The following is a 27,281-nucleotide window of genomic DNA, read 5'->3' as shown; positions in this document are numbered from 1 at the left end:
GGAAGTCAGAAGACCTGGTTTTAAATCTTGGTCTCTGTGACTTGTGTGACTTCGGGGTGGTCGTTCCACCTCTGCCTCCTTGGTTTCTTCATTTCTAAGATTAGGAGGCTGGACTAAATGATCTTTGATAGCTCTAGATTATGATTTCACACAATGCTCCTTAAGTTTCCATTCATGCTACAGTTTGAAAAACTACTATAAAAATGAAACATCTTGACACTAATACCTATTGTCATTTAAAAAAGAAACAGTCATGGTACGTGCAACAAGTTTTATTGGTCTTTAAGTTACATGAACAGAACAAAGCTATTAACATATTAAAAGCAATTTTTTTATTTATATTTAACAGAAGAAAGAGAAACTCTGAAGTAAACTGAAGGAACTGATGAATCTCAGATAAATGTTTCTTCAAAACAAGAGAGAAAAGTTCTTAAAAGATTCCTCTAAAGTTAAAAAAAGATTAAGAAAAACATTAAGACTTCAGGGTTATTATGCTTTTTTTTTTTTTTTAATAGAACTGTTACATGTTTCTTAACGGGCACATGTTTAAATATCCAGGTTGTAAAACTTAGTCACCTGTCCAAAAAAATCAGAAGACACCACTAATGTTTAAACAGAAAAAAAAAAAGCCTATTCTTTTAAATAAAAAACTGAACAAAATTCCAAATTTAAGCCCTATATTCAAGATGACTTTCCATGAAAAATCATCAGGAAAAAACTAATTTGTAACCAACACAGTCTACAAAAGTAACATTGTTTTCAGGTAAAAAAACAAAAACAAAAATCAAACAAACAAACAAAAAACCAAACACCACGGGGAAAAGATTGTGGCTAATACCCATTATCACCCCAAAAAGATCACACATGAATTCATAGGATCAGTCGGTCCTCGCCTCCCTCCTGAATTACCTGACCGATGGAGGTTTGGCTTTGCTGTTTCAGAAAGCATTGTTTCTTACACTCCATCAACTGTTCAAAGTCACGCCACATTTTAGCTTGCTTCATATTGGGACCATGACTTTCTCGTACGGTTTTTTGTTTTTCCCGAAGTTTCTGTTACAAAATATCAAGGACAAGTGAATCTAAGTAGCAGGACAACTTTTAATCACACAAGTAAATATACTGAATTTCACACGTTTTACTTCTAGGGCTAAACTCTACCCACGCTGTCCCTGGAATTCATCAAAACTGAGATCACTGAAATAAGTAGAAGAAATTCAATCGTAATGAGATATCATGAATTTAAAAATTCAAGTGTTGACAGAATATATAGCTTGCAGAATAACAAAAGTGAACTTCTGTGGTTTAGCTTGAAATATTCAATGTGAGCCCAGAAAATGAAAATTCTCCTAAAAACTTTTCCTAGAAAAAGGGAAAAGGTCTAATAATAGGAAATATGTAGACAAGCGAAAAACCTGACGTGTACTGCTTTTGTTATCAAGGACTGGAATAATTTTAAAATGTTCCAGGGGCAGTTTATTACTGGTTACTTAATAACAGTTTATGGAATTGTATTAAGAACAAAGAATACAAACATATATGTGACAATAACAGTTTCATTATTGTGTTTAGTTAAGAAGAGAAATATGGGAAGGTAGAAAATAGGTCGACTGTAAAATGGTCAGTGATACAGCTACAGAAACCAAAGAAAGGCACTATAATATATAGAGAAAGAGAAGAGTGAGCAGAGGAACAAAAGGGAATCTACATTTATAAAGTATTTAATAAATAAATATATCCTAAAAGAGTAAAAAATGCTTTCAGAAACTGCCTCTCCAAACCAAAACCACTCCTCATAGGAGAGTGGTTAATTCTATTAACCTCTTATAACCTATTATAAACCTCAGCAGCACATAGGAATTCAGATAATGAGATGGACACAGAAAATAAGACAGTCAAAATCTATACACAAAATTCTTTGGATTCCTACACTGTCAAAATTTTTTAAAGCTATGTTGAAATTTTGCAACTATATGTACAAAATAGACTATCTTCTCTTAGTACTTGCCCGGTGGACCAAATAAATTAAAAGCTAAATTTGGCCCACAGCCACCGTTACTATAAACAGCAAAAAGAAAGAATTAAGAAGATATGATTTGAATGTATTCCATAAGCCACTGTATAATAACTAGTACATATACTTATTGTGTAAGTGGTTGTTACTAATAAAACTACTTAAACTTTCTATTTTGTGCTAGTTAACAACAGTTTTAAGCGATTCAAACAAAAACATAAGTTTAAGATGCTACTGCTTCAATTACAACCTTTCTTAAGTTATTTTAATAGTTAAGTACATGGATATGCTGAAGCCAGCTCATGAGAGCTGACTGCCAAACATTTAATGTGAACAACACCAATTCTACAAGTCAAGCCTTGATATACTGTTTTGTTCATTCTCCAGACTAAAACAATGTTAGTGGGGTTTATTTAACTTAGCAGTGTGTGAGTACATTTTTTTGAGAGGTGATTGTTAAGCATTTACCTGCACATCCCTGTGAGAATTTATGATGATAAAAGAATACTTTATGACTACAACTAATTCTTTTATGTCATATTTTACTTGCTACATCTTTATCACTAGGTCTTTTGAGAATGAGAATTGTTTTGTTTGTACTTGTAAAGTTATAACAAAATTATTTATGGGATGTCACCGAGTAAGATTAGCAAAGTTTCTGAAGGTGAGCTAAAGATTCTAGAATAGGAAAATTTTTTTTTTACAAATCTATAGGGTAATTTTAGTATTAGCTAGCTGAATGGATACAGGTTTTTGCCCAGGTTTTTCTGGGGAAATTTCCCAGATGATTGATATATATATTCTGATCTGGAACATCCTGTATCTTTCTTCTTTAGAAAGACCAGCTTAGTTGTGGGTCCACCCTAGAAGTGAAAGTTTGCTTTTGAGAAGTGTATAAAGTATTGGGCTAAATGATTAACTGGTAAATGAGGAGCAAGTTTTGCTTTGCTAAATTCTACTACAATAATTCTCTTTAAAGATCCTGTAGTTGCCAAAATGAAACCCCAAATTGAAAGACAAGAAAGAATTCTGAGATGATATCTATCCAGTTAAATTTAGGACTACAGAAAAACTGGAAGACTAAAAACATTTTTACATAATATTTTTTCTAAGCAAAAAGGGAGAATTTTAAAAATAGAAAATGATAAGATACATTTAGAAAAAGATATGTGCAGCATGTCCTAGGCATGTTGGTTGTAATAATAACAACAACAACAACTACTCATATTTCTAAAATAGTGCTTTTCTCATACAGCTTTCTAACAAAGGCAGGGAAAGTATTATAACATTCATTTCACAGATGAGGCTGTGATAAGTTCAGTAAATTGGTCCTGGTTATTCAAACAGTGAAATATGCACCCATTCCCTGAATCCCCAGGATATTGTCATGGATATATAGGGGTAAGTCTGTTCTAGCCATACTACAAGCAGATACTGAGTTTTCTAAAACCACCTGTTATTCAATATAACAAAGGCTATTTTGCTTTTCTAATGGTATTGATAGTGGTAATACACAGAGGGAAAAAATAATCTGCAACTAAGAATTAAGGAAAATAATCTGGAACTCAGAACTAAGGCAAAAGGAGAAAATCTGCTTTCAAAGGGTCCCTTTCATTTCCCCATTGATGTCAGGGAGTTTTATTTACAAATTATATAGGAAGATTGGCTCTATATCTGCACTATCATCTACACTGCTACTGTGGAAATAATTTTCTATTTCTGATGTTTACCTTTGGAGCAATCAGTTTCTTAGAAGTTGATTTAATTGAAGTAAATGATTGTTTAAACTATGAAAAAACCAATACAAACATGGATATTTTTGTAATTATTACTAAACTATACAAGTGTTAAATTTCTAATCATTTTATTTTTACTTTTAAGTTAGCAAGGAATGGATAAATTTTGTTTTTAAATATAATGATCATTGCTAGACTCAAATGCTACACAAGTTGAAAACTACAATATATTTCAATCATGGAATTAGAATCCCCTAATAGTACTTTCCAAAGAAAACTGAACCTCAACAATCTTAGCAGTCAGTGAATGAGCATATCAGTACTAGGCTAATGATTCACAAATGCCAATATTCAATTGTAAATTACATGGGAAGTGAAAAAGCCCCATGGATTATTCTTTTCTATGTAACACGAAGTTAGAAGAAAAGAAACTAAGCAGAAGGAAGACAGGGGAAGCCTGGAGAGTTAAGAGTGATTTGTCTAATGATGGCTGCAAAACTGGGTCAGAACCCATCTCCAAACTCTCATTCAAAGGTCGTTTCCATTTCTTCATGCTAACTCTTAATATTATCTGTGACCTTTTAATACATTTCGATTATTTCTAACGACTCGGGGATTAAAATCTTTATGTTAAATAGTTCTAATATTACTTTATTTGGTTGACTATCCATACATTTAGATCTGATTCTCAACATCTTTTCTACTGATCTCTTGGTCATTTCAGTGCCCAATGACTCTCCTCCATGAGATGGTGGGCAAGAGAAAAAATAATGGTAACTGAGAAAAGTAAATATTATTTTCAGCAGTTCTGATAGGGAAGAAAGACAAAACTAATGTATATGATACAGTTTTTGAATTATTATAATTTGTGTTAACTGATTAGTATACATAATTAAGAATTGCTAATAAATCCTTTAAACTTTGAGCTGGCAGTTCCTTACGCTATTATTTGGGGGTGTTAACTAACCAAAAATGTGATATTAATGCTATTGAAGTATTTTTTTCAGAACAATTCATGCTATCCCTATTATGAAAAACAAATTCAGAAAGAAGGATTAAGGTAATCCTTAAGGAAATCAACAAGATATAGAACTTTTGCTTGTATCCTATACGGTACTGTCTAAACAGGTGATCACAACATGATTTGTACATCAGTAGTCTCTATTTTGACAGATGGCATTTTTGAATGAACAATGTATTCTTACCTTCCCAAGGTTTTCTTGTTCAGCAATATTCTTGGTATACTGTTCCCTAAGGAGCCAAGGATAAGTTAGCTTCAATTTATTTGAAATAATTGCTCATATGACTAAATAACATTAATATCTCTATCTCAAGTTTTATATAGGTTATAGTGCTATAAGGAATGAAGTATCAATGAAGTATCTATCCTCTTTTAGTATTTTAATATATATAATATGTAATAGTACAATCATAATTATCTTCCTTAACTCTATTTAGTCCCAGTAAATGGTAATTTAAGAAGAAAAATAAAGTTACAAATATTTTAAAGAATATTTTGTCACTTCACGTGTATGGGGAACTCCTAGTGAAGAGACTTCTATTCAATGATACATATCCTCAACCCGTCTGTCCTTTGGTCTTAGAGAACTACTAATGGTGAGTGACCTGCTCATTGATAAGGCCTTTATTATTCACTCTAACATGCTATCTTTCACAGAAAAATTAAGAGAACAAAGACATTAGCAATTCCTGTAAATGTCACTTCATTATTTTAAAGAGATTGCAAAACAATTTGTATTTAAACTGAGAACTGATATGAAATAAGCATATCTGGAACTGCTTTTACACAAAAATTCCATTGTAATTGAAAATATGCTCATCAAAAGATGAGGAGGTGAGGTATAAAGGGACTGATATTGGAAGGGCAAAGGAGGTGAACTTAAAAGATGTGAGGTTATGTCAAAGCTACAGAAGACCTGGGAAGACAAAGCAGATACTGGGCTCCCATATCTGAATAAATACACTAGAATAATTGAGTTTTCACTATCTTTGTTCAAAAATATGTTATTATATTTTAAGTAAAATAAAACTTAGAAAACAATCTGGGGAATTTAAAAAAAAAAAAAAAGAAAGATTTGAGCAGTCTTAAGTGAAGAGAGATGGTCATTTAACAAAAGACAAAGCAGACCTAGTTAGAAGATGAGAGTTAAGTGGATACAAAATACTGGATCAATCAAAAGTATTCAGTAAGTACTTACTATGTACAAGAGCCTGTACTAAGGCTGAGGATATAAGAACAAAGAATGAAACAAATGAAGATAAAAATGTGTGAACAGAATGAATATATATGAGAAATTAGTTAAAGGCAAACAAAACCAAAACACCATAAAAACTACAGACCAGGGATATTACATAATGATTACAATTATATATCTTATCTCATACCCTGTAGGATGCTCCCAGTTCTACTCCTTCTACAGGACAATATTCTATAAAAAACTGTGTAAGATGATATAGTCCGTGTTCTGATGGTATTTGATTGCTAATGTTAGTAATTCCACTCTTGTTTTTAATTCTGTAAATCTGTAAACAAGGTCATGTAGGATCCTAAGATTCAAAGAAATACTAGGAAAATCAATATAGAATTGTCTTACATCGAGAAGGTCTGTAGTAACTAAGAATAATAGTACAAAAGTACAAATCTAGTGGGTTTATTTTCCATCAAATGAATTAAAACTAAGTGACAATGATAATCACATTGCTAAATGTGACAACTTTTAGATTACAGCTCAGTTAAAACTTTTCTTAGAGAATAAAGATTTTATGAAAACAATCCACTAATTGTGTTAGAACTATAAAAAGTCTGAATTCAGATAGAGAAAAGTCAAGACTTGAATTTGAATATCAACCTCACTACTGTGATTTTGGACAAGTCTCAGTTTCTTCATCTAAAAATAGGGATTATAACATCTGCACAAACTACCTTACAATTATTGTGGGGAAAACACTATGTAAATGTTAAGAAACAACTGTGATTTCTTAAAATTATTGTAGATTTCTTTCAGTTTTGCAAAGGGCAAACATTTTTTAAACAACAACAACAACAACAAAGAAACTTATGTCCTTTTTCAAAATAAAAACTGGGACACCAGACACAAATCGTAAACCAATCACTTTTATCTGTGGCTGTGCCAGAAAAAAGCTACAAATCTTTGAAACATATTTTGAAAGTGTTTCTCATTAGTAATATTCAAACAAATATGGATGGAAACCATAACCCCATGAATTATACTTTGTTTTAATGTTCTCATTCCATATAATTCTATTCTTGACAAATACTATTGAGGAGGGAGAGAAAAAACAAAGAAGTGGTAGGAGATTATGATAAAGGAATAAAGCAAAGCATCTTAACTGAAAAACTGATCAGAAAATTCAGCAGTACCATTTTCTTCTTTACTATTTATAATGACAACATTGGAAGGAATGTAACTTAATTTTTAAAAACTTTCTATTTTGAGAGACCAAAATTAACTTTTCACATTCCTTAGCATTGACCATGTAGATTTACTTGAGCTGAGTTGACATTCAATAAAGACATCTGAATAAGTACATTTTTGGTCCAATATAGCCTTAGGAAAGTGCTTGTTCTATAAATAGTATACTTTGAGTCTCTCTTAAATTCCCATACAAATTGAAAAGCTTCAAATTCTGAAAAGAAATCCCATTTCAAGTTCCATTGTCTTTCTAAGAAAACTATCACTTCAAAATTATTGCTATATGGATGAAATGTAAAAAGAGCCTTACTCCAAATCTGGAAGGTCAAAGTAAAATAATTATATTCTGGAAGGGAAAACTCCAACTTATTCTGTTGACAATTCAAAGAAAACAGCTTGTACTTGTGTTGTGGTTTGCTTATTATACTATATCCCCAGCACTATCAAGAGCTGAACAAAGCCATTCAAAGGCTACTAGAATTTATACACTTTTCATTCTTCACCACACCTTAATAGGCACTGCACACAACAGGGACTCAATAAATTTTAATGTTGAAAGTACAGCCATTTCTGGGGCAAAAATAATAGCCAGGCAGACCACTGGGGCTTAGCCCACAAGGGATGTGTCCAAAGAAGCAAAGTTCCATGCTTCCAAAAGGTTTTAAATCGCGGGATAAGATGGATCCACAGCAAAGACAGCAAAGTTTGAAATGTGATGGTATCAAGATGTCCCCAACAAGTGGCATAGGAGTGTGATTTCCCTTAGTGCTGCCTGAGTTAGGCTAACTCTAACCTGAAACTATCATTCAGTGGGCTGGATACATGCTATTTTAAAACAAATTTTCCTGAATAATCTTTGGGACCCATCCCTTAAATATGCTTTTACAAGAATGAGACTTGGAAGGGACCTTAGGAATCATCTTGTGCCATTTTTATAGATGAAAAAACAGTGCCAGAAGATCTTCAATAGTAGAACCAGTCGGGTAAAAAGAGAAAGCACTTATTAAGCATTTACTCTGGATGAAGGGGGCACTATGGACCTCTGACTCCAAAGTCAGTGTTTTTTATTTAGCCCAAATTTCTAGTTTTAAAATCCTAGAGTAGAACTGATTTTGTTCATAATATGAAATCTGCAATCTAATTTTCTTATGAGAAGTTTTTTTCAAATATATATTTTAGGTGGAATGATTTGGACCATGAGATTTTTCCAATGATTTTTAGGTTATAACCATATAAAAACAATTGGTCAATTCAGCAGAATTTAACTTTTAAAAGGTCAAATCCGCAACTGAATAGAACAGACAGTTGAGTAGAATTGAATAGTTTGCAGGAACAAAAAATTATCCCTCAAGATTTACATCTGAACAAGTGAATTTACATTTAAGAAATTCTGTAGATCAGAATGAAGTTATTGGGAATAAAAAATGTACTTGCCTAATTGCCTTTCGTTTTTCCTGCTGATCGGAGGAGACATAGGCCTTCATCTCATCAGTAGCACGCCGCAGCTGTACTTCTAGATTCTAAATGGAAAGAGATTGCTTTGGAGATACTGCTGATTAAAACTCTCTCTAAAGTTTTTAATTCATTTTTCATCTTACCTTAATCATGCAGTTTGTATAATGGTATCGACTTTCTTCTTGAAGACATTCTTCCCGAAGCCCTCGAACTTCCTACAATGGGATAAGAATGGGCAACATTCTTCATGCTAAAAAGAAACAACCTTCTGTTTCACTAAGCATAGCTTAAAAGATGTAATTTTATGACAATTTTTGTTTTATGACAATCACCTTTAGTGATTTTAACTTAACTGAAATGCAGTAGATGCTACCTACTATATATATGAGGACTTTCAGGTATACATGGTTTATGACCATGGAGAAAGATATTAGTTTAGTCCAGAACACAACCATGAGGCAATGACAGACATCAAAGTGAGAATAAAAGTCAATATTCAGAAGATAACTAGCTGGAATAAGACTTTTCTACAGGTAATAAATTCTAGTCTAACAAAGGCAAAGGATAGTGATCACAGGAAAACACCAGTAAAGTAGTACACTGATTGACCAATGTAAGGAATACTTGTTCACCAACACTGTAGGGTTGCTAGAGGATGTGTTTTGCAACTGGAGGAGTTAGGGCTTTTGTTGTGATTAATGCCATTAATTCTGTGGCTAAAACAATTCTTCTCACCTGCTCAAGTTTGGACCGATTACTTTCTAGGCCTGCTGCACAGCTGTCATACTGTGTTTTCTTTTCCTCACATTCCTGTGTCAGTTCCTGGTAGGAAAAGTACAGAGAATTATAAAAATGAAAACTGGAATTTCGCTTTAAAGCAGCACTTATTCTTGTTAATCTTGTCATTGAAACCAAGGGGGTCATAGGTGAATCACTACAGAGTGGCATTTATTAAAGTTGCATATTAAAACATCAGATGAATAAACAACATATGCTTTTTCTTCTAATGTTTATATGTTTATTCAGTTCCATCACATTTGTCTTATGCTGCTTAGGAGTCAAATATTTTATTACTTTAAAATTGCTAAATTCATCATGTGTACAACAAAGAACAATATTAAAAAAAAAAAAGCATCACCAAATCAGATCAGGTTATTTAGGGTATTAGGGAAGTGCCCACAGCAATGTCACTTTAAATATATTAGGAAAGAGTTCAAGTACTAGTAAAAAAAAAAACCCACTCTATTTTGTAAATACATTTTAAATTCTATTTAAATTCTTTCTTTGCAAAAATAAGATTTTATAATGAAAAATGAGAAATCTGTCAGTTATGTTCCATGGACCATGCTCAAAATTTTAGTACCTTAATTTTCCTTGCACTAAAAACCTGTGCCTTATGTATTTGATATTTCTCCCAATGGACATGCTTTAAAATTTTTTTAAAAAATATTTCCCATTTAGGTTTAAAACAATTTTTTTACATTTATCTTTAAAACTTTTTTGAGTTCCAAATTTTTTCCCTTATCCCCACCCCTAACCCCCATTAAGAAACCACATGTGAAGTTATGCAAAACATTTCCATAAATATCATGTTGTGAAAGAAAACGTATCTCCCACCCCCAAAAAAAACCTCAAGAAAAATAAAGTGTCTGTATTTAGATAAAATCAGTTCCTTCTCTGTGTATGGATAGGATTTTTCATCGTAAGTCCTTCAGAATAGTCATGGACCATTGTACTGGTGAGAACAGCAAAGATCATCCCAGAACATTGCTATTACTTTGCATTCAGTACATTTTACTTTGCTTGAGTTCATGGGGAGACTTTCCAGGTTTTTTTCCAAGAGTGTCCTGTTCATTATTTCCCATAACACAACAATATTCCATTACAATCACACAGCATAACTTATACAGCTATTCCTCAACTGATAGGCATTCCCCCCATTTCCAACTTTTTGCCTTGAGAGCCGTTATAAATATTTTTGGTACATATGGTCCTTTTCCTTAATCTCTTTTGGTATTCAAGCCCAGTGTTCTTTGATACACCAATTCTTAAGGAATAATTAATACAAATTGATGTTTAATCCCTTATTCAACATTCCTTTATTGAAAAGTATTTTTGTTGCATTGTGGTCAATGAAGGATGTTTATTAGTTTTTTTCTATGCTGTGATGGATAGTCAATTTCAATAATAACAGTTAACATTTATATAGTATTTTAAGGTTTGTAAATTGCTTTTCAAGGTTTCTCATTTAATTTTTTTATAATGTTGCTGTAACCAACTGAAAAAATATGTAAACTCCTTTTTATTTCCATTCAGCAACTGTGAGAGAGTAATAATATCTAAGTTTTCTAAAATTCTGTTCCGGTCCTTAACCTCTTTTTTTGTTTAATTTTTATTAGATTTGTCTAGTCGGAAAGGGATATATTGAAGTTTTCCACTATTACAATTTTATATTTATTTCTCCCTGTAATCCATTTAGTTTTTAAGTATTTAGATATTTTGTCACTCAGTGAATTTATTTTAAGTACTGATACTGACTCACTATCTCTGCAACCTTTCAGTCTAATGTAGTTTCCCTACTTCTTTAAAACAAGTCTATTCCCTATTTCTTTAAAACAAGTCTATTTTTATTATTGTATTGTCTGAAATCATGAACTATCCCTTTTTATATTGTTTTGTTTCAAGTTGTCTGAGCAGCTCTGTAAGAGGATGAATTGCAAAGAAGGTTCTGGTTTATTAGTAAAGGGAGTTTACTCATTTGAGAATCACAATGAAATTATAGGTCTAATTTCTATCCCTGTAAAGAAAAGGTTCAACATATTTTTCAAATTATTGGTTTCTGGTTGATTTTAAATTAGAGCAATAAATAGAGTACTGAGCATCTCTACTGTATTTCATTTTATATCAATGCCACTAGTTAAAATTTATCACAACATACAAGTTAATAAATAGAGTGTCAATTCATGTGAAATTTCCTTAAAACGTCCTAGAGAAACATCAAGATTATCTTGGAGCTGGAAGCTTCAAGGAAGAACTCATAAATTAAAAAAAATAGTCATATCATTTGGCAATGTGATTAAGTAGCCCTGAATTCAAATCTTGCTTCTCAGCTTATTCTCTGTGTGATCTCTGTCTCAGGCTCCTCACCCATAAAACAAAGAGAGACTGGATCAGATGCCCCCTCCAAGGTGTAGCCCAGTTCTACATCTGTGGAGTCAATTAGAGCCAACTGGAAAACACTGAGCAGTAGCAGACAGGAATCAGGAATGGAAATAGCTCCTGAGTAAACAAGAAGCAATGTAGAGTCTTTTAAATGGGAGTAGCTTTGAAAGAAAATGCTTGAAAAAGGATTCAGTGGCATTGGAGAATTAATTGAGTAGAACAGAGACATAGTTATGTCTCTGTATAAGTGAGAGATAGACAATACTATATTGCTGGAATTTGGGACTGGAGCAATGTACAGAGAATGAATGCCATGCAAGTAATCAAAGAAAGAAATGACATTCATATGTATATGTAACATTTCCAAGCATTTAATTGTGTTAAGGTGTATAAGTTAGTATGTGACTCACCACATGTATAACCAATAGATGAAATTGCAGACAGTATGGTGACAGAAAGAAAGAAATGTGGAAAGGGGCTGGAATATTGGTTAATGAAAATGATTTGTTTTGGATCTGTTGAATCTGAGATTCCTATGGGACACCAATGTGTTCAATACACACATAAATACTGGTGATGCAGGACTGAAGCTCAGGGGCGAGATGTGGTCTGGATAAATAGATCTGGGAGTCACTGACATGAAGCTGATAATGAAACCCATAAAAGCTGAAGAGAAGATAAGGAGAGAAAAGTGTACAGGGCTCAGTGCTTGGAGAATATTCACATTTAGGGGGTGTGATCTGGATGACAAAACAGCAAAGAAAACTGGGAAAGAATTGTCAGATAGGGAGGAGAACCAGGAGAGAGTAGTGTTAATGGAGGTCTAGAGAGAAGAGTGTATTTGGGACCAGAGGCTGATTAAAAGTGTCAAGCAGTTAAATAAATTGAGGCAAACAGAGAAAAGGGAGAACCTAAACCCACACACCCAATTGTCAGGAGCATTGAAAAAAAGGTGAGAAGTAAGCCCTCTAAAATGATCTCTAAAGTCCCCTCTAACTAAAGCTCCAACTTAGCGTCCTAAAGTCAGGTCAGAGGAGTCAGCAAAAGTCAAAATGAAGACGCTGAGGCAGCCATGTCAGCTCAAGGCCAGCAGCAGCTGGGCTGCCAGCCTCACACCTCTGCTCACAGCCACCAGCTGCTGGGCTGGCACTCGCAGGGATCTGTTTCTGCCTGAGTCTGACACCTCTATTCCAGAGCAAGATAAACAGGGATCTAGAAAGATAGGAGGAACAGCAAAGGAAATTTCCAACAACTTTCATCAGAATTAGAAGTGATCCTGCTTTATTATTCATGTAGCCTATTTCCACTGGACTGGAACTAATAACCATATTTTGCATAATTATAATTTTTAATAGTATAAATTCAAATGCACGTAACGACTTGGTGGGATTCCTATTTGAGCGGACTGTCCCCTAGCTGTGGGATGCACAAGTGGAAGAAGGGACTTTCTACAACTTAAAAGCCCTGAAGCAGTATATCCCCTTTCATGCTATTGGGAGGAGCAGGTTTTGGGAGTCCAAATAAGCAACCAACCCAGAGCAGTGCTTTGTGAAAATCCCATGTGTACAGAAAAGACATCAACACCCTGTGGTGACACAATTTTGAGTTGACTCGGCCATATGTTATGTTTTTAAAAAACGTTATCTTAGCAAAATGCCTTTGCTAAAGGCCAATTGCATCTACTGGCTAACTGTTAATAGAAAGCACTCCACATGGGGACTTGTGAGCTATGGTGTTAGTATGCAGGCCCCTAGGATTATCTTTTAGAGCTCAATTGTAATAATCACCCTCTGGGGATCTGCAGTAAGTTAGGGATGTAATCCAGAGGGAGTGCTACATTTCTGATCATTTTCTACAGTTAGTAAAGTTAAACTATTAAAGCATATTCCATCTATCCTATACTAAAACTCATTCTGGGCATGGTAGGGTAATAAAACTTAAGTAATTTTGCTGTGCTTCATGGACCTTCAATACTCCTAATACTGGCAACTGACTTTATTTAGTCACTGAAAAAGTGATGGCTTTAATGATATGTTTTAGAGTTATATCGTCAAGACATATATAGCATTATTAAAATAGAGAAGATTCAGAACTAACTCTATGGTTTAGTGGAAAGATTACATGAACATTGCTAATATCAAATGGCTGAAGCCAAAAGACCTGGATTTGTGGAGTGCACTTACCTTCATTGTGCTAATCTTTAAAGTGGTGGTAAGAACTAACTTTCAAGTAATGGCATCCCATTACATACCCCAAGGTATGACAGCATTCATTATTACAGAGTTAGCTTGGCACCATTCCACCTCAGCATGCTCTCAGGCTTCACCTGGTCACAGGAGAATGTGACCATATATTTATAGCACTTACTTGCATAAAAGTTAAATTGGGAATGTCACCTAACTGATTTGTGTTGAAGATAATTTCTTCAGATAATCTAAAGTCTACAACAATTAAGTAAAATAAATTATACAAACTCCCTTTAATAATACATAATTTACTCCATTTCTGATGAAACATAATTTCTATTAGACTAGCCTTAGTAAACAAGAAAGAACACATTTACCATAGAGAACATAAAGTATTTAAAGACAATGTCTCCCCATATGGGTTTCCTACCTGGCACTTCTGTCGCAATTGTCTTAGCTCTTTGATAATTGGGGCTAATGCTGACTTCTTTTCAGCCACCAGTGAATTCAGTTTTTTTACCTGTCATCAGAACAAAAAGCATGAATACACGTGCTGTTGCTAGATTAATATAATCTCTTTGCAATGAAGGAAATATTTTTAAAAGTTTGATGAGAACAATTCTGAAAAAATAACATGTTGAAGATTCACTAAAAGTTAGTTAGAATCTCACCCCAAAAGCAAACACTGGACCTGCAATTATTTTCACTAGGTACTATAGAGAACCTGTTTACTGGTATAAAAACTTTTCATAAAAGCAGTTTGAAAATTCATGTCACACTTTATTTGGAAAACATTTCTCTTTCTTTTGGCCCAAAATTGTTTTTTTGCTTTGTTTTTTAGTTTGTTTCCTAGACACCCAAGAAAGGAAGAGAAATAAGTCATAGAATCACCATTTCCGACATGCCATCCAGCGTCCGGCCTTTCACTTCATCCACTTCACTCTTTAGTGCTGATACCCTCTCTAGCTCCTCCTGGGTGTAACTGTAGCCAGAGATACCCTTTTTGTCCTCAACAGTTTGCTGATGAGCAAAGAAAAGAGAAAGAAAATCCCACAGAATGCATATGAAAGCCCTGGAAATCCACAAAACAAATTCATAGATTTATGACAAGATATCAAATAGATAAATAAACAAACAATGCGAATCCTAAAAGAACATTGTATATCTTGAAATCTGAGAGATTTAACATGTTAAATTTGTACCTGTATGAGTACAATCACACTTAATTTACCTACAGTATGGAAATTAGAGGCTGTAGATGTATGCGATTTCTGATTATTATGTAAAGAGATAGATGCTAAAAGCAGCAGTTTGTTAAAAAAAAGTTTGACTGTAATGCAGTTATTAAATGAATCCTTCACAAAAAGGCAAAATTATTCATTCTTTTAGAAAGTGTGAAGGGTCACAAAAGCCTGGAAGGGACTAAAAAGTATAAGGAAGATGAAAATTGAAAAATATAAAGGCATACTATTTAAAATAACTAGATAGCATAAGGTTGGAATATTGTTGTGAAGTAGGAAGTAATGAGTTGGTAGATTTAGAAAAATATGGAAAGATTTTAGTTTATGAGGGATGATGTTATCCATCGTCAGAGAAACAGGACAAATAAGTCTACTGGCCTTACATAAATGTAGATGAAAGTAGATGTGTATATATGTATATGATTATAGATATCTGTCTCTCTGTATGTATGTATAAATATATCTGTGTTTAAGTGTGGTCTTCCTGGGGAAGTTGGTAAAGAGGAAAGGGGAAAAAAGAATAAAGTAAGAAAAAAACAGCAGAAAACCTACAAAGAAAGGATGAACAGTTATGAATACAATGTGTATATTATATAATCATGTGTATGTAATTATGTATAAAATCATGTATAAATAAGTTAACTATAGGTAGTATTTATTATATAGGCTTTCTTGGAATGGAAATCTATTGTTGCATATTTTAAGTTCTCTCTTTTGTTCTGCTGTATACACAGCATTGTTTTCTTTTTCTATTTTATTTTTCTACTTTGAAATTTAAAAAGTTTTAAAAAAAAGATAAAAAAAGACTTTAGAAAGAAGAAAGCCACTGGGAACTTTAGAAGAACAGTGTCTGAACACTAGCTAGGGGAGAGGGAAAAAAAATAAGAGATTGAGGAAGCAAGTGGACATAGTAGATAAGAACTATATATTTAAGGATCCAGGAAGCCAAAGAGTGATCCTGGATCATAACTAGTATGGTCAAGGGACAAGATTTCAAGAGATGGGGTGTCCAGTTTAGTGACATACACCTTCATATTTGTTTTGAGTTCTAATATCTTCCATGAGAGCTAACTAAAATGAGCAACGTGCTCAAGTGGAGGCTAAATAATTTAACAGCATCAATTTTAATCAGGAATTTCTATAACATCAAAACTATCCCAAAACTCAAATGCTTTTTCCTTTACAGTTAACCAAATAACACTAATTTCTTGGTTTTACCAGGAAAAATGCTGACTTAAGAAAGAGGTAAAAATCCATGCATTTTCTTGCTCTCGTGTTAAGAACCACCTAGGTGAGAGCTAGACGACATTCTGTTACCAGCTGATGCTGAATGTTCTCGTGACGTTGCTTTAACAGTTCCTCTGTCCTCTGAAGAAGGCCAAATTCCGCTTTAAATTCTGCTATTATTTGATGCTTCTTCTTGAAAACTGTACTCTTACTCCGAAGTTTACTAACATAACGTTTAAACTGGAAGAAAGGAAAATAAAGTAACATGTAATTCGATTTTCAGAGTGGAGAAGCTGTTGAACTTAGCATTATTTTCTCTTGTACTTGAGGACTCTAGGTAGTACAGTGGATAATGCATGGGATCAGGCAAAAGGAATTGAGTTTAAATCCAGCTTCGGACACTTAACTTGTATAAAACTCTGGGCAAACCATTTAACTTCTGTCTGCCTTAGTTTCTTCATTTTTAAGAATAGGGATAATAATAGCACCTACCTGCTTAGATTGTTGTGAGGACAAATCACATCTCTAAACCTCTTTGCAAATAATTATTGTTATATTTCCCAACAGTTCCCCAAACTTTATTTCATATGACGCATGCTAGGTGATAGCAATCATTTGTCTTTATTAGGAACACCACATTTTGAAAATACTGAAAAATCACATATCAAATTAAAATATTCTTGACAGTTTTCACTTATCACCTAAATCCCCCCCCCCCCAAGATTTAATGCAAACGTGTGAAATTTTGGTCCTTTTTATTCACTAAAACCTTACAATATTCCAAAGCAAAAAGAATGTTGTTTAATAAGGCTCCAGCAATAGAAAACAAATGGCTGGAATAAGTTTTGAGTTGCTGTATCCGCTCTATGTATTAGAATTTATCTATTCCCCTGTTGAAATAAAATAAATGAGTCAGAGACAAAGAGGGAAGGAGACAGAGAAGGAAGACTATAATTTTAAATGGTGGTAAATGGCTGTATTCTTTCAGGAGCAGAGTTTGAGACATACTAAGATTAAAAACAAAGTTCAATGATTGTAGTTGTTATTTCTCATTTGGGAAATTCATACATACTAAGAAGCTGTGATCTTTGTGTCTGAGTCATCAGGATAAAATGCACCTTCAAGTGTTGGAAAACCGTAGGAGACTCAGTGCTGTTAGAAAGACTTAATAGGAGATAAATCTGATAAATAGTGTCATGTGATTAAGCTATCACTATTAGTAAAAAGTGACATTATAGCTAAATATGTCATTACTAAGGACAGAACAAATGCCATGGACAGAAGGCAGTAATATTTAAAGGAATTAATTTCAGGGCTAACAACATATCACCACTCTCAGTTGGTGGCTTTCAGGGAAAACACCTGACAACTTTCCAACCAAAGAGAAGTTTCTGATACTTCTAAAACTACACAGCATACCTCTTTTATAAGCTCATCTATATATATATATAAAAAAAAATGCTGCTCATTTCAAGCACTTTTTGCTATGTACTGAATTGTATTCATACTATTAATGTTAATTTATTAATGAAGATCTTCAACAGAAAGAAATTAGCTTGCTACTTTAAGAAAACTACCTGGAGCAGCTAGATGGCACAGTACAAAGTACCAGCCCTGAAATCAGCAAGACACGAGTTCAAATGCGCGCCTTCAGATACTTCACACTTTCTAGCTGTATGACCCTAGGCAAGTCACTTAAAGCCCAATTCCCTCAGCAAAAACAAAACAAAACAAAATAAAATTAAAACTATCTATAACAATTCAATAGTTACTTGCATAATGTCTGGCATGTTAGGCACTTAGGAAATATTTATGGAATCGAATCTTTCTGGAAATTATTTTATTTTTTAAAAGATTCTATGTATTAAATAAAGGCTTCTAGACATAATAATGAACATCAACTATAATGTTAAGGTTTGTTTTTTTTAACTTTAAATTAAGGTTTTGAATAACACATTTTACTTAATAAAATTCAAATATTTGTAAGCTGTGGTTTTTCTCAAAGTATTATCTGATATGCAAAAAAACTGCCAGACAATTCATAAGGGACTTAACTTAAATAATCTTGCAGTGCCAGTTTTTGACCATCTGAAAAAGATTTTCTACTTCAAACTTCAAAAAAAATTTGGAAGTCATATTATGAATAGGGGGGAGAAAGATGATTCCAAATGTTTTGTTAATGAAGTCTAGTCCATTCATAGTAAATGAGAACCAGTTTCAAAAACTTAAACTGCCCAAAAGTTAACTAGTGTCTATTAACTTGTGAATTTTCCTTTTGAAGAATCAATGCTTAAGTCTGACATAACCATAGATTCAGAATCCCTAGAGTAACTATAGTTCTATTAAAAGTGTCCTGGGCAATGTGCCCAAAATGAAATCAGCTCTGTTCATCTGCCATCCTGTGTAAGATCTAGGCCAGAGCTTTTTCTATCTTGCAGTACTCCAAAACTATTTTTAAAGCAAAAAGCTATAAAAGTTTTTGGTGAAAGAACAAACCTGCAAATTACTCAATGTGCTCAATGCAGAATGGACTATATGAAGCTTCTGACTCCATCCCATTTTACATTGTACATACTTCTGATGGCAAGGAGAGTCAAGGTCAAATAAATCATCCTACCATACAATAAAGTAAGAGCTGGAGAGCAGTGTTGACTGCTGTCATTTCTTCTTTTTAAATTACACAGTTAAATATGCAATTAACAAGAAAAAAAAATCACACACATTTTCAGTACTTTTGTTCTTGGGGAAAAGAAAGGACTCGGGCATTCTAGAATAGTACTTCTTTAACAAAAGAATTAATATTCATATGCTCCCCTCAAAAAAAGGACGTCAGTACTCCAGGTCAGAGACACATAATACGAAAATGTGTCTTAGGGTAATTTATTCTTGGAGTTGTTCTAGTTTCTTTTTTTCTTGAAGTGGATCTCTTTGCTTTTTAAAATGTGTTTCTTGTAAACAAGAAATTCTGGGATTGATTTCCCTCTTTCTTCTTATTCTTTTTGTTCTTCTTCAGCCAGGTCTAACTCTTTATGACCCCATTTGGGTTTTTCTTGACAGAGATACCAGAGTGGTTTGCCTTTTGCTTCTACAACTCATTTGACGGATGAGAAAATTGAGGCAAACAGAATGAAGTGACTTGCCCAGGATCATATAACTAGCGTCTGAGATAGCATTTGATCTCAGGCCTTCCTGACTCCAGGCCTGCTGATGTTTCCACTGTGCTACCTACTCAGCTTGCCCCCTTAGTCTAGGGCAGTTTTAATGAATGACAGAAATGGTGTACTATTAGTTCAGAAAAAAATATAACAACTATTTTAGAAGAAATGTTTTCACAAAAGAATAGGTATATTTCAATCATTATAAAAATTGTAAAATCATTTAGAAAAGGGTTTACCTTCATCATCTGATGGCACAGTTTTACTTATTTCTTTACAAATTGACACTGTGGAGATAGCTGTAGAGAAAGGATTGCTGAATACATTGCCCAGTCATTGATTAAGGACCTGCTGTATAATTTAATGCACTTCTCTAGATGTATGTGGGTAATGCAAAGATAAATGGGATAGGTGATGACTGAATTCAAGGGACTTAATTTAAAAGATAAAGTAAAAGATAGACAGAAAAATATAATCTAATTTAGAATACTTCCCAGGGTTCCACCCAACCTCAGATTCTGGTCACTTGCTTTCTAGTCTCTGTCTTCTTCCCAAAGTCTTTTCTAGAGTTCCAGAAGTCAGATTTTGAATCAGATTGACACAACTCCCCCAAATTTACCCACCCCCACTTCTTCAGCTTCTGCACCTTATAGTGAAGGAGATTTTTAACCATATAACATTAGTCTCTGACACAAGTTTGATCCTCAAGGGAGGTTCTTTAATAATCACTATGGTATGGAGTATCTGACAATGATACAGAAAAAAAAGTACATTAAGAAAGAAAATAGCACAAATATACTACTAATAATAACACTATATATTTAGAGAGGTAAGTTTGCTATAAAGGATTTAAGACTAGAAGACTTGGATTCATATCCAGACTAACACTTGTTATTCATATAGATCTTGGTAAGTTTTTTAACTCTATGTAAAATGGAATCGCAAAACTTGTACTATATCAATATTACTGGGCTGTTGTGGGGAAAGTACTTTGTGAATCATAAAGTGCTAAAAATTAGCATTATTACCAAATGACTAAGAAATTGGCAAATATTTCCCCCACAGACCTTAGACTGAAGATTAGAAGGGATCATGGGGATTATCTAGTTCAATCTATCCAGAAAGATTTTGATTTGCCTAAGGTCATAAAGGAAATAAGTAGGAGAGGTAAGATTTGAAATCAGGTCCTCTATTGTACTTCTATGAGGAGTAAACTCTTCCCCCAAAACTGAAGACCAATTAAATCTTACTTACAGTTATTGATGTATTTATTTAAAAGATTTATGTGTTTATGTATTTATTTTTAAGAGTATTCAAAGCTGTGTAAACTGTACAAACAGTACATAATAGTTAAATCTATCACTTTATTTTAGTTGTGTAGACTTGGCTATGTAAGGTTTATTTATGTACTTATTTAAATTTTGTTAAAAGTTTCAGTTCCAAATTCTCTCCCTTCCTCCTACCAAATCTCCTACCCACTTAGAAGAAATATAAAACTGATTGTACATATGAAATTATTCAAAACACGCATTAGCTACATTGCAAAAAAGGGGGGGAGGGGTTAAAAATAAAGTGAAAAAAAGGTTTCACTCTACACTCTAGATTCCATCAGTTATCTTTCTGGAAGCAGGTGGCATTTTTCATTACAAGTCATAGTAATGATCAGAGTTGCTAAGTCTTTCACAATTGATCATTGTAACAATACTGTTGTTACCTTGTGTGTGCAATGTTCTCTGGGTTCTACTCACTTTGCTTTTCGTGTAAGTCTTTCAAAGTTTTTTAATGGCAAAACTTCTTAAACATGGATCACAACCCCATATAGGATCATATAACTGAATGTGGAAATTGCAAAATTATGATTTATTATCAATAAATGTTTGATTTGTATTCCTATTTTATAGATCTGGCTATATATCCTGGTTTGTATAAAAATTTCTCAGATGAAAAGGAATCTATGATTAGAAAAAGTTTAAGCCCTGTTCTCTAGCACAACAGTATTTCCTCACAATCATATACTTGTTCAGCCATTCCCTAATGGGCATAACTTCAATTTCCAATTCTTTGCTACTATAAAAAGAACTGCCACAAATATTTATGTACATATAAGCCCTTTTCATTGTTCTTTTATCTTCTTGGAGTACAGGCCCTAGGAGGGGATTATTGGAACAAAAGGATATTCTGAGTTTGATAGCCTTTGGGGCATAAATACAGATTGTACTGCTGAATGCTTGGACCAGTTCACAACTCCACTAACAATGCATTACTGTCCCTATTTTCTCACATCCCTTCTAGCATTTGTCAATTTCTTTTTCTGCCAAGTTAAGCAATCTGATGGATGTGAGCTGGTACCTCAGAGTTGTTTTAATTTGTATTTTTCTAAATATTAGTGATATAGAGCATATTTTTGTGTAATTATTGATTTCTTTTGAAAACTGCCCGTTCATATACTTAGACCAATTATGGAAAGCAAAAGCATGCTAGGCTTGGTGAATTTTTCACTATAATTGGTTTTTCTATGATTGCTGTGCTCAAATATAGATTATCTATTACATAATTTTGTAAGATATATATGTATATACATATATTATATATATATCTTTTGTTAATAGGTTGAGATTCATTAATTAAATGACCAAATTTAATTCAAAGTTTTTATAATTTTTAAAAGGGACCTATGACTTTTATTTTTTTCCTAGAATATGAAATATTGCTTTCAGAGAAGGACAGAAAGATTTTTAAATGGTTGTTTTGGGATCTAGTAATAAAATTATTACACCAAACTTTTTTTTCCCATTGAAAATTCTTTACTGTATACATTTACTGACATAAATAGGTTAAATGACTTTTTGAAATCTACCTTTTGACAAGGAGAGAGCATGTTAAAGAAAAATCCAAAGACGTTTGTGACCTATATACTCTTATCTTCCCTGTTACTATAAGCATTTTATTCAATGAAACAAGCATTTATTGAGTACGTACTAGCACAATGCTAGGCCCTGATGTATATGGTGGGGTAGGAGGAAAGAGAAATGGGGGGAAGACACTATCTGAGAAGTATATTGATAGAGGTAGCATTTAGCAAAGCCTTCCCAAATTTTTCTCCAAAAATTCTAAAATAATGCCTTAAGTTGAATTCTGGACTGGTAGTACCCACAAAAGATTGGATGAAACAATCTTCCAGTTCAAGACAACTCAAGAGGCAGCAGGAAGCTCTATCTCACCTAGGGGGATGATAGGCTTTGGGAGTTCAGTGTGGTTCAGGCAGCATAGGCCATACCTTGAAGGTGGCTTGCCAGCAGCAGCAACTTTAGGAGCTTTCAGCCCCTGGGTCATGGTTGGGGGAAGGGGGGGGGAAAGTGCCATCTAACAATTGTCTGGAAGGAGAATGCAGGGGACCTTTTCCTGGCATCGGGTCCCTGTTATATTACCCACATGCAATTCTGGGTTGCAGTCCCAGAACCAAAATAATTGCCAGCACCTGAAGCTGGTTCCAGGGTGGAGAAGAAGAGCTTCTGGTTGCTTATAAGAAAGTGGGGATCCTACTTTAAATTCTAAGCTTGAGAAAAGTATTATTAATTGTGGCTTCAAAAATAATTGTGGCACAATTATTAATTGTGGTTAGTTCCCTTAGTGAGGGGGGAGGGAAAGAAGGGAGGAAAAAATTTGGAACTCAAAATCTTATAAAAATGAATGCTGAAAACTATCTTTACATGTAATTGGAAAAATAAAATACCATTGAAGAAAAAAAGAAAAATGAACAAATAACTAAAAAAGAACCTGACAACAACAAATAACTAAAAAAGAACCTGACAACAACAAATTACTATGGTAATAGGGAAGATCAAAACAGAAACCCAGAATAAGACATGTTGAAGAAGCTACAAGCAAAACCTCAAAGAAAAATGTGCATTTAATATAAGTCCAATATGAACTTCTGGAAAAGCTGAAAAAGTATTCTAAAAATCAAAAGATTAAGTAGAGGACCATTGGGGAAAGAAATGAGAGAGATACAAGAAAATTATGAAAACAGTTAACAGTTTGGTAAAAGAGGTACAAAAAATTCTGAAGAAAATAATTCCTTATAGATCAGATTTAGTCAAGTGGAAGCTAATGACTCCATGAGACACTAACAATAACACAAAATAAAAAATAGAAGAAAATATGAATTATCTGATTGGAAAAACATCTAAGAAATAGATGGAGGAAAGCTATTTTAGGAGTTGCTAGACTACCTGAAAGCAAGTCTAGACATCATAATTCCAGAAATTATTAAGGAAAACTACCCTGATATCCTAGAACCAGAGAATAAAATAGAAATGGAAAGAATCTACTGATCACCTCCTAAAAGGGATCTCAAAATGAAAACTCTCAGAAATATAATAGGCAAATTCCAGAGTTTCCAGATCAAGGAGAAAATACTGCAAGCAGTCAGAAAGAAACAATTCAAATATCATGAAGCCACAGTAAGATAACATAAGATTTAACAGCTTCCACATAAAGATTAGAGGACTTGGAATATGGTATTTAAAAAGACACCAGAGCTAGCATTACAAACAGGAGTAACCTATATCCAGAAAAACTGAATATAATCTGTGGGGGTGGGAGGATATCAAATAAAATAAAGGATTTTCAAGCATTCCTGATTAAAAGATGAGAGCTGAATAGAAAATCTGACTTTCAAATACCAGACTGAAGAGAAGCATAAAAAAGGTAAATATGAAAGAGAAATCATAAGGAAACCAATAAAGTTTTTTATAGTTCTATATGGGAAGATAATTGTTAAGTCCTAAGAACTTTATCATTATTAGAGCAATTAAAACAAGTGTAGATAGACAAATTATTGGGAATGATTTTAACAATTAGATTAAGAACTGAGAAAGGCCTGAGGACTAGGGGAAGAGGGAAGGGAGAAGAATGGGAAAAATGATCTCACATTTAAAAAAAATAAAAGGAAGAGTCTTTACAGTGGAAAGAAGATTGGGAATAGGAATAATGGGAAACACTTAACCCCTACTCTCATTAGAACTGGCTCAAAGAGGGAATAATATATATATACCCAACTGGGTATAGAAATCTATAGAAGGGGAAGAAGGACTTGTAGGAGAGAGAACAGATTAAGGGGAATAGTAGTCAGAAGCAAAACAAACTTTTAAGAAGAAATAGGAGGAGGAAAAGGGAGGGGAGGGAAGAAAGGAAGGATAAAAGGGATAAACAGGATGGAGGAAAATAAATAGTTAATAATCAGAACTGTGAATGTGAATGGGATAAACTCAGAATGAAAGCAGCATAATGGAATAAAAACAAGAATCCAATAATTTTTGTTTACAAGAAACATATTTGAAACAGACACACCAGAGTAAAAATGAGAGGCTGGAGCAAAAAATTTATTGAGCTTCAGCTGAGGTTTAAAAAAAAAAGAAGTAGAAAATATCATCTCAGACAAAGCAAATGCAAAAATAAACCTAATTAAAAGAGATAAGCAGGGAAACTTCATTTTGGTAAAAGGTACCATAGGTAATGATGTAATAAAACATTAAACATATATGCACAAAATTGTTTAGCATCCAAATTCTTAAAATAAAAGTTAAATGAGTTAGAAATGTTTGAATGTAGATAGCATTTTCTGTTATGATATTTTTGGAAGTGTCTTGGATTGTTGTAATGCTGAGAAAAAAATAGCTGTTCATCCCACAGTGTTGCTGTTACTATGTACAATGTTCTGGTTCTGATGACTATATTTTGAATCAGTTCACTTAAGTCTTCCAAGGTTTTTCTGAACTCCGTCTTATCATTTCTTATGTCACAATTGTATTCTGTTACATTCATGTAAGACAACTTGTAAGGGTTTTATTAGAAATAGGAATTAACTAGGAAGGGACCTCAATTTTCCCTATCAGTACTAGATAAATCTAATTATAAAATTAACAAGAAAGTTGAGATGAATAGAATTTTATTAAAGTTAGATATATATCTTTGAAGAAAAGTGAATGGGAATATAAAGGAATATAGCTGAACCTTTGCAAAAACTGATTGTATATTAGGGCATTAAAGTCTCACAACCAAATGCAGAAATATTTAATGCATACTTTTCAGACCATAATTAAATGGAAATTAAACAAATAATAAAAGAATAAGTGGGTCAAAAAACAAATCATAGAAATAATCAATAATTTCATTAAAGAACAACATACCAAAACTTATGAGATGCAGTCAAAGCAGTACTTAGGGGAAAATTTACGTCTCTAAATGCTTATGTCAATAAAAAGAGAAAAAAAGAAGAGCAATAAATTAAGCATGTAACTTAAAAAAAAAAAAACACCCTAGAAAATGAACAAATAAAAGATCTCCAATTAAACGCCAAATTGGAAATCCTTTAAAACAAAGGATTAATAAAACCAAAAGTGGATACCCTTTGACCCAGATCAAAGAAAAATAAAAACGACCTATATTTACAAAAATATTTATAGCAGCTCTCTTTGTAATGGCAAAGAATTGGAAACTAAGGCTAAGCCCAACAAATGGTGAATAGCTAAACAAGTTGTGGTACATGAATGTAACAGAATACAATTGTGACATAAGAAATGATAAGACGACAGATTTCAGAAAAACCTTGGAAGACTTAAGTGAACTGATTCAAAATATAGTCATCAGAACCAGAACATTGTACATAGTAACAGCAACACTGTGGGATGAACAGCTATTTTTTTTCTCAGCATTACAACAATCCAAGATACTTCCAAAAATATCATAACAGAAAATGCCATCCACATTCAAAGAAAGAGAATGTAGATGAAAGCATACTATTTTCACTTTTTTTGTGTGTGTGTTTGTTTTTTCCTTTTGGCCTGTTTCTTCTTTCACAACATAACTAATATGGAAATATGTTTTTACATGATTACACATATATAACCTACTTAAAATTCTTATCTTTTTAGGGAGGGGAGGAGAAGAAAGGGATGGAGAAAATTTGGTGTTCAAAAATAAAAAAAAAATTCATGGTACAAATTATTTTTGCATGCAGTTGGAAAAAATAAAATACTATTAAAAAAAGGATCCTACACTATGACCAGGTGGGATTTATACCAGGAATGCAAGGATGGTTCAATCTATCAGCATAACTGATGATGTCAATAACAAAACCAATAAAAATCATGACTAATCTTATTTAAAACACTAAAAAACACATGAATGATGGAGAGTTCCTTAAAAATGAGAAGTATCTCTACCTGAAACTATCAGCAACTTTTATATGTAATGGAGATAAGCTAGAAACCTCTCCAATAAGATTATTTGTGAAGCAAGGATTGTTATTACCACTATTTATTATTCAATATTGTTCTAGAAATGCTAGCTATAGGCTTAAGACAAAAAAAAAGAAATTGAAGGAATTAGAATAGACAACAAGGAAACGAAACTATCACTCTCTGCTGGTGACATAATAGTATATTTAGAAAAATCATACAGATGAACCAAAAAACTATGTAATAATTAACAATTTCAGGAAAGTTATTTGTTGTTATTCAGTTGTTTCAATGGGGGTCCAACTCTCAGCGACCCTGGGATTTTCTTGGTACAAATACTGAAGTGGTTTGGCATGCCCTTCTCCAATTTAGTTTACAGATGAGGAAATTCAATCAAACAGGGTTAAAA

At 33.2% G+C, this 27,281-nt stretch overlaps 1 protein-coding gene across 2 annotated transcripts in view; it reads right to left on the bottom strand.

Moving 5' to 3' along the window:
* Positions 1-257: 257 nt before the first annotated feature.
* The window catches only part of IFT81 (intraflagellar transport 81), a 63,631-nt gene continuing 36,607 nt past the window's right edge, over positions 258-27,281 (bottom strand). Inside the window, exons 12-20 of one of the 2 annotated variants that reach the window (XM_031948559.1) lie at positions 16,567-16,716; positions 14,900-15,028; positions 14,439-14,528; positions 9,396-9,482; positions 8,804-8,875; positions 8,640-8,725; positions 4,956-5,001; positions 910-1,053; positions 258-443 (exon numbers count right to left, since the gene is read on the bottom strand). In XM_031948559.1, the coding sequence (XP_031804419.1) occupies positions 393-443; positions 910-1,053; positions 4,956-5,001; positions 8,640-8,725; positions 8,804-8,875; positions 9,396-9,482; positions 14,439-14,528; positions 14,900-15,028; positions 16,567-16,716 (855 nt within the window). In that variant the 3' untranslated portion in view covers positions 258-392. Of the gene's footprint in view, positions 444-495; positions 577-909; positions 1,054-4,955; positions 5,002-8,639; positions 8,726-8,803; positions 8,876-9,395; positions 9,483-14,438; positions 14,529-14,899; positions 15,029-16,566; positions 16,717-27,281 lie in introns of those variants that run through there. The other variant, XM_031948560.1, reaches the window with a different exon arrangement.

This window comes from Sarcophilus harrisii, chromosome 1 (genome assembly GCF_902635505.1).
Source record: "Sarcophilus harrisii chromosome 1, mSarHar1.11, whole genome shotgun sequence".
In the NCBI taxonomy this organism is placed as follows: Eukaryota; Metazoa; Chordata; class Mammalia; order Dasyuromorphia; family Dasyuridae; genus Sarcophilus; species Sarcophilus harrisii.
This window is presented reverse-complemented; position numbering and strand designations above follow the sequence as displayed.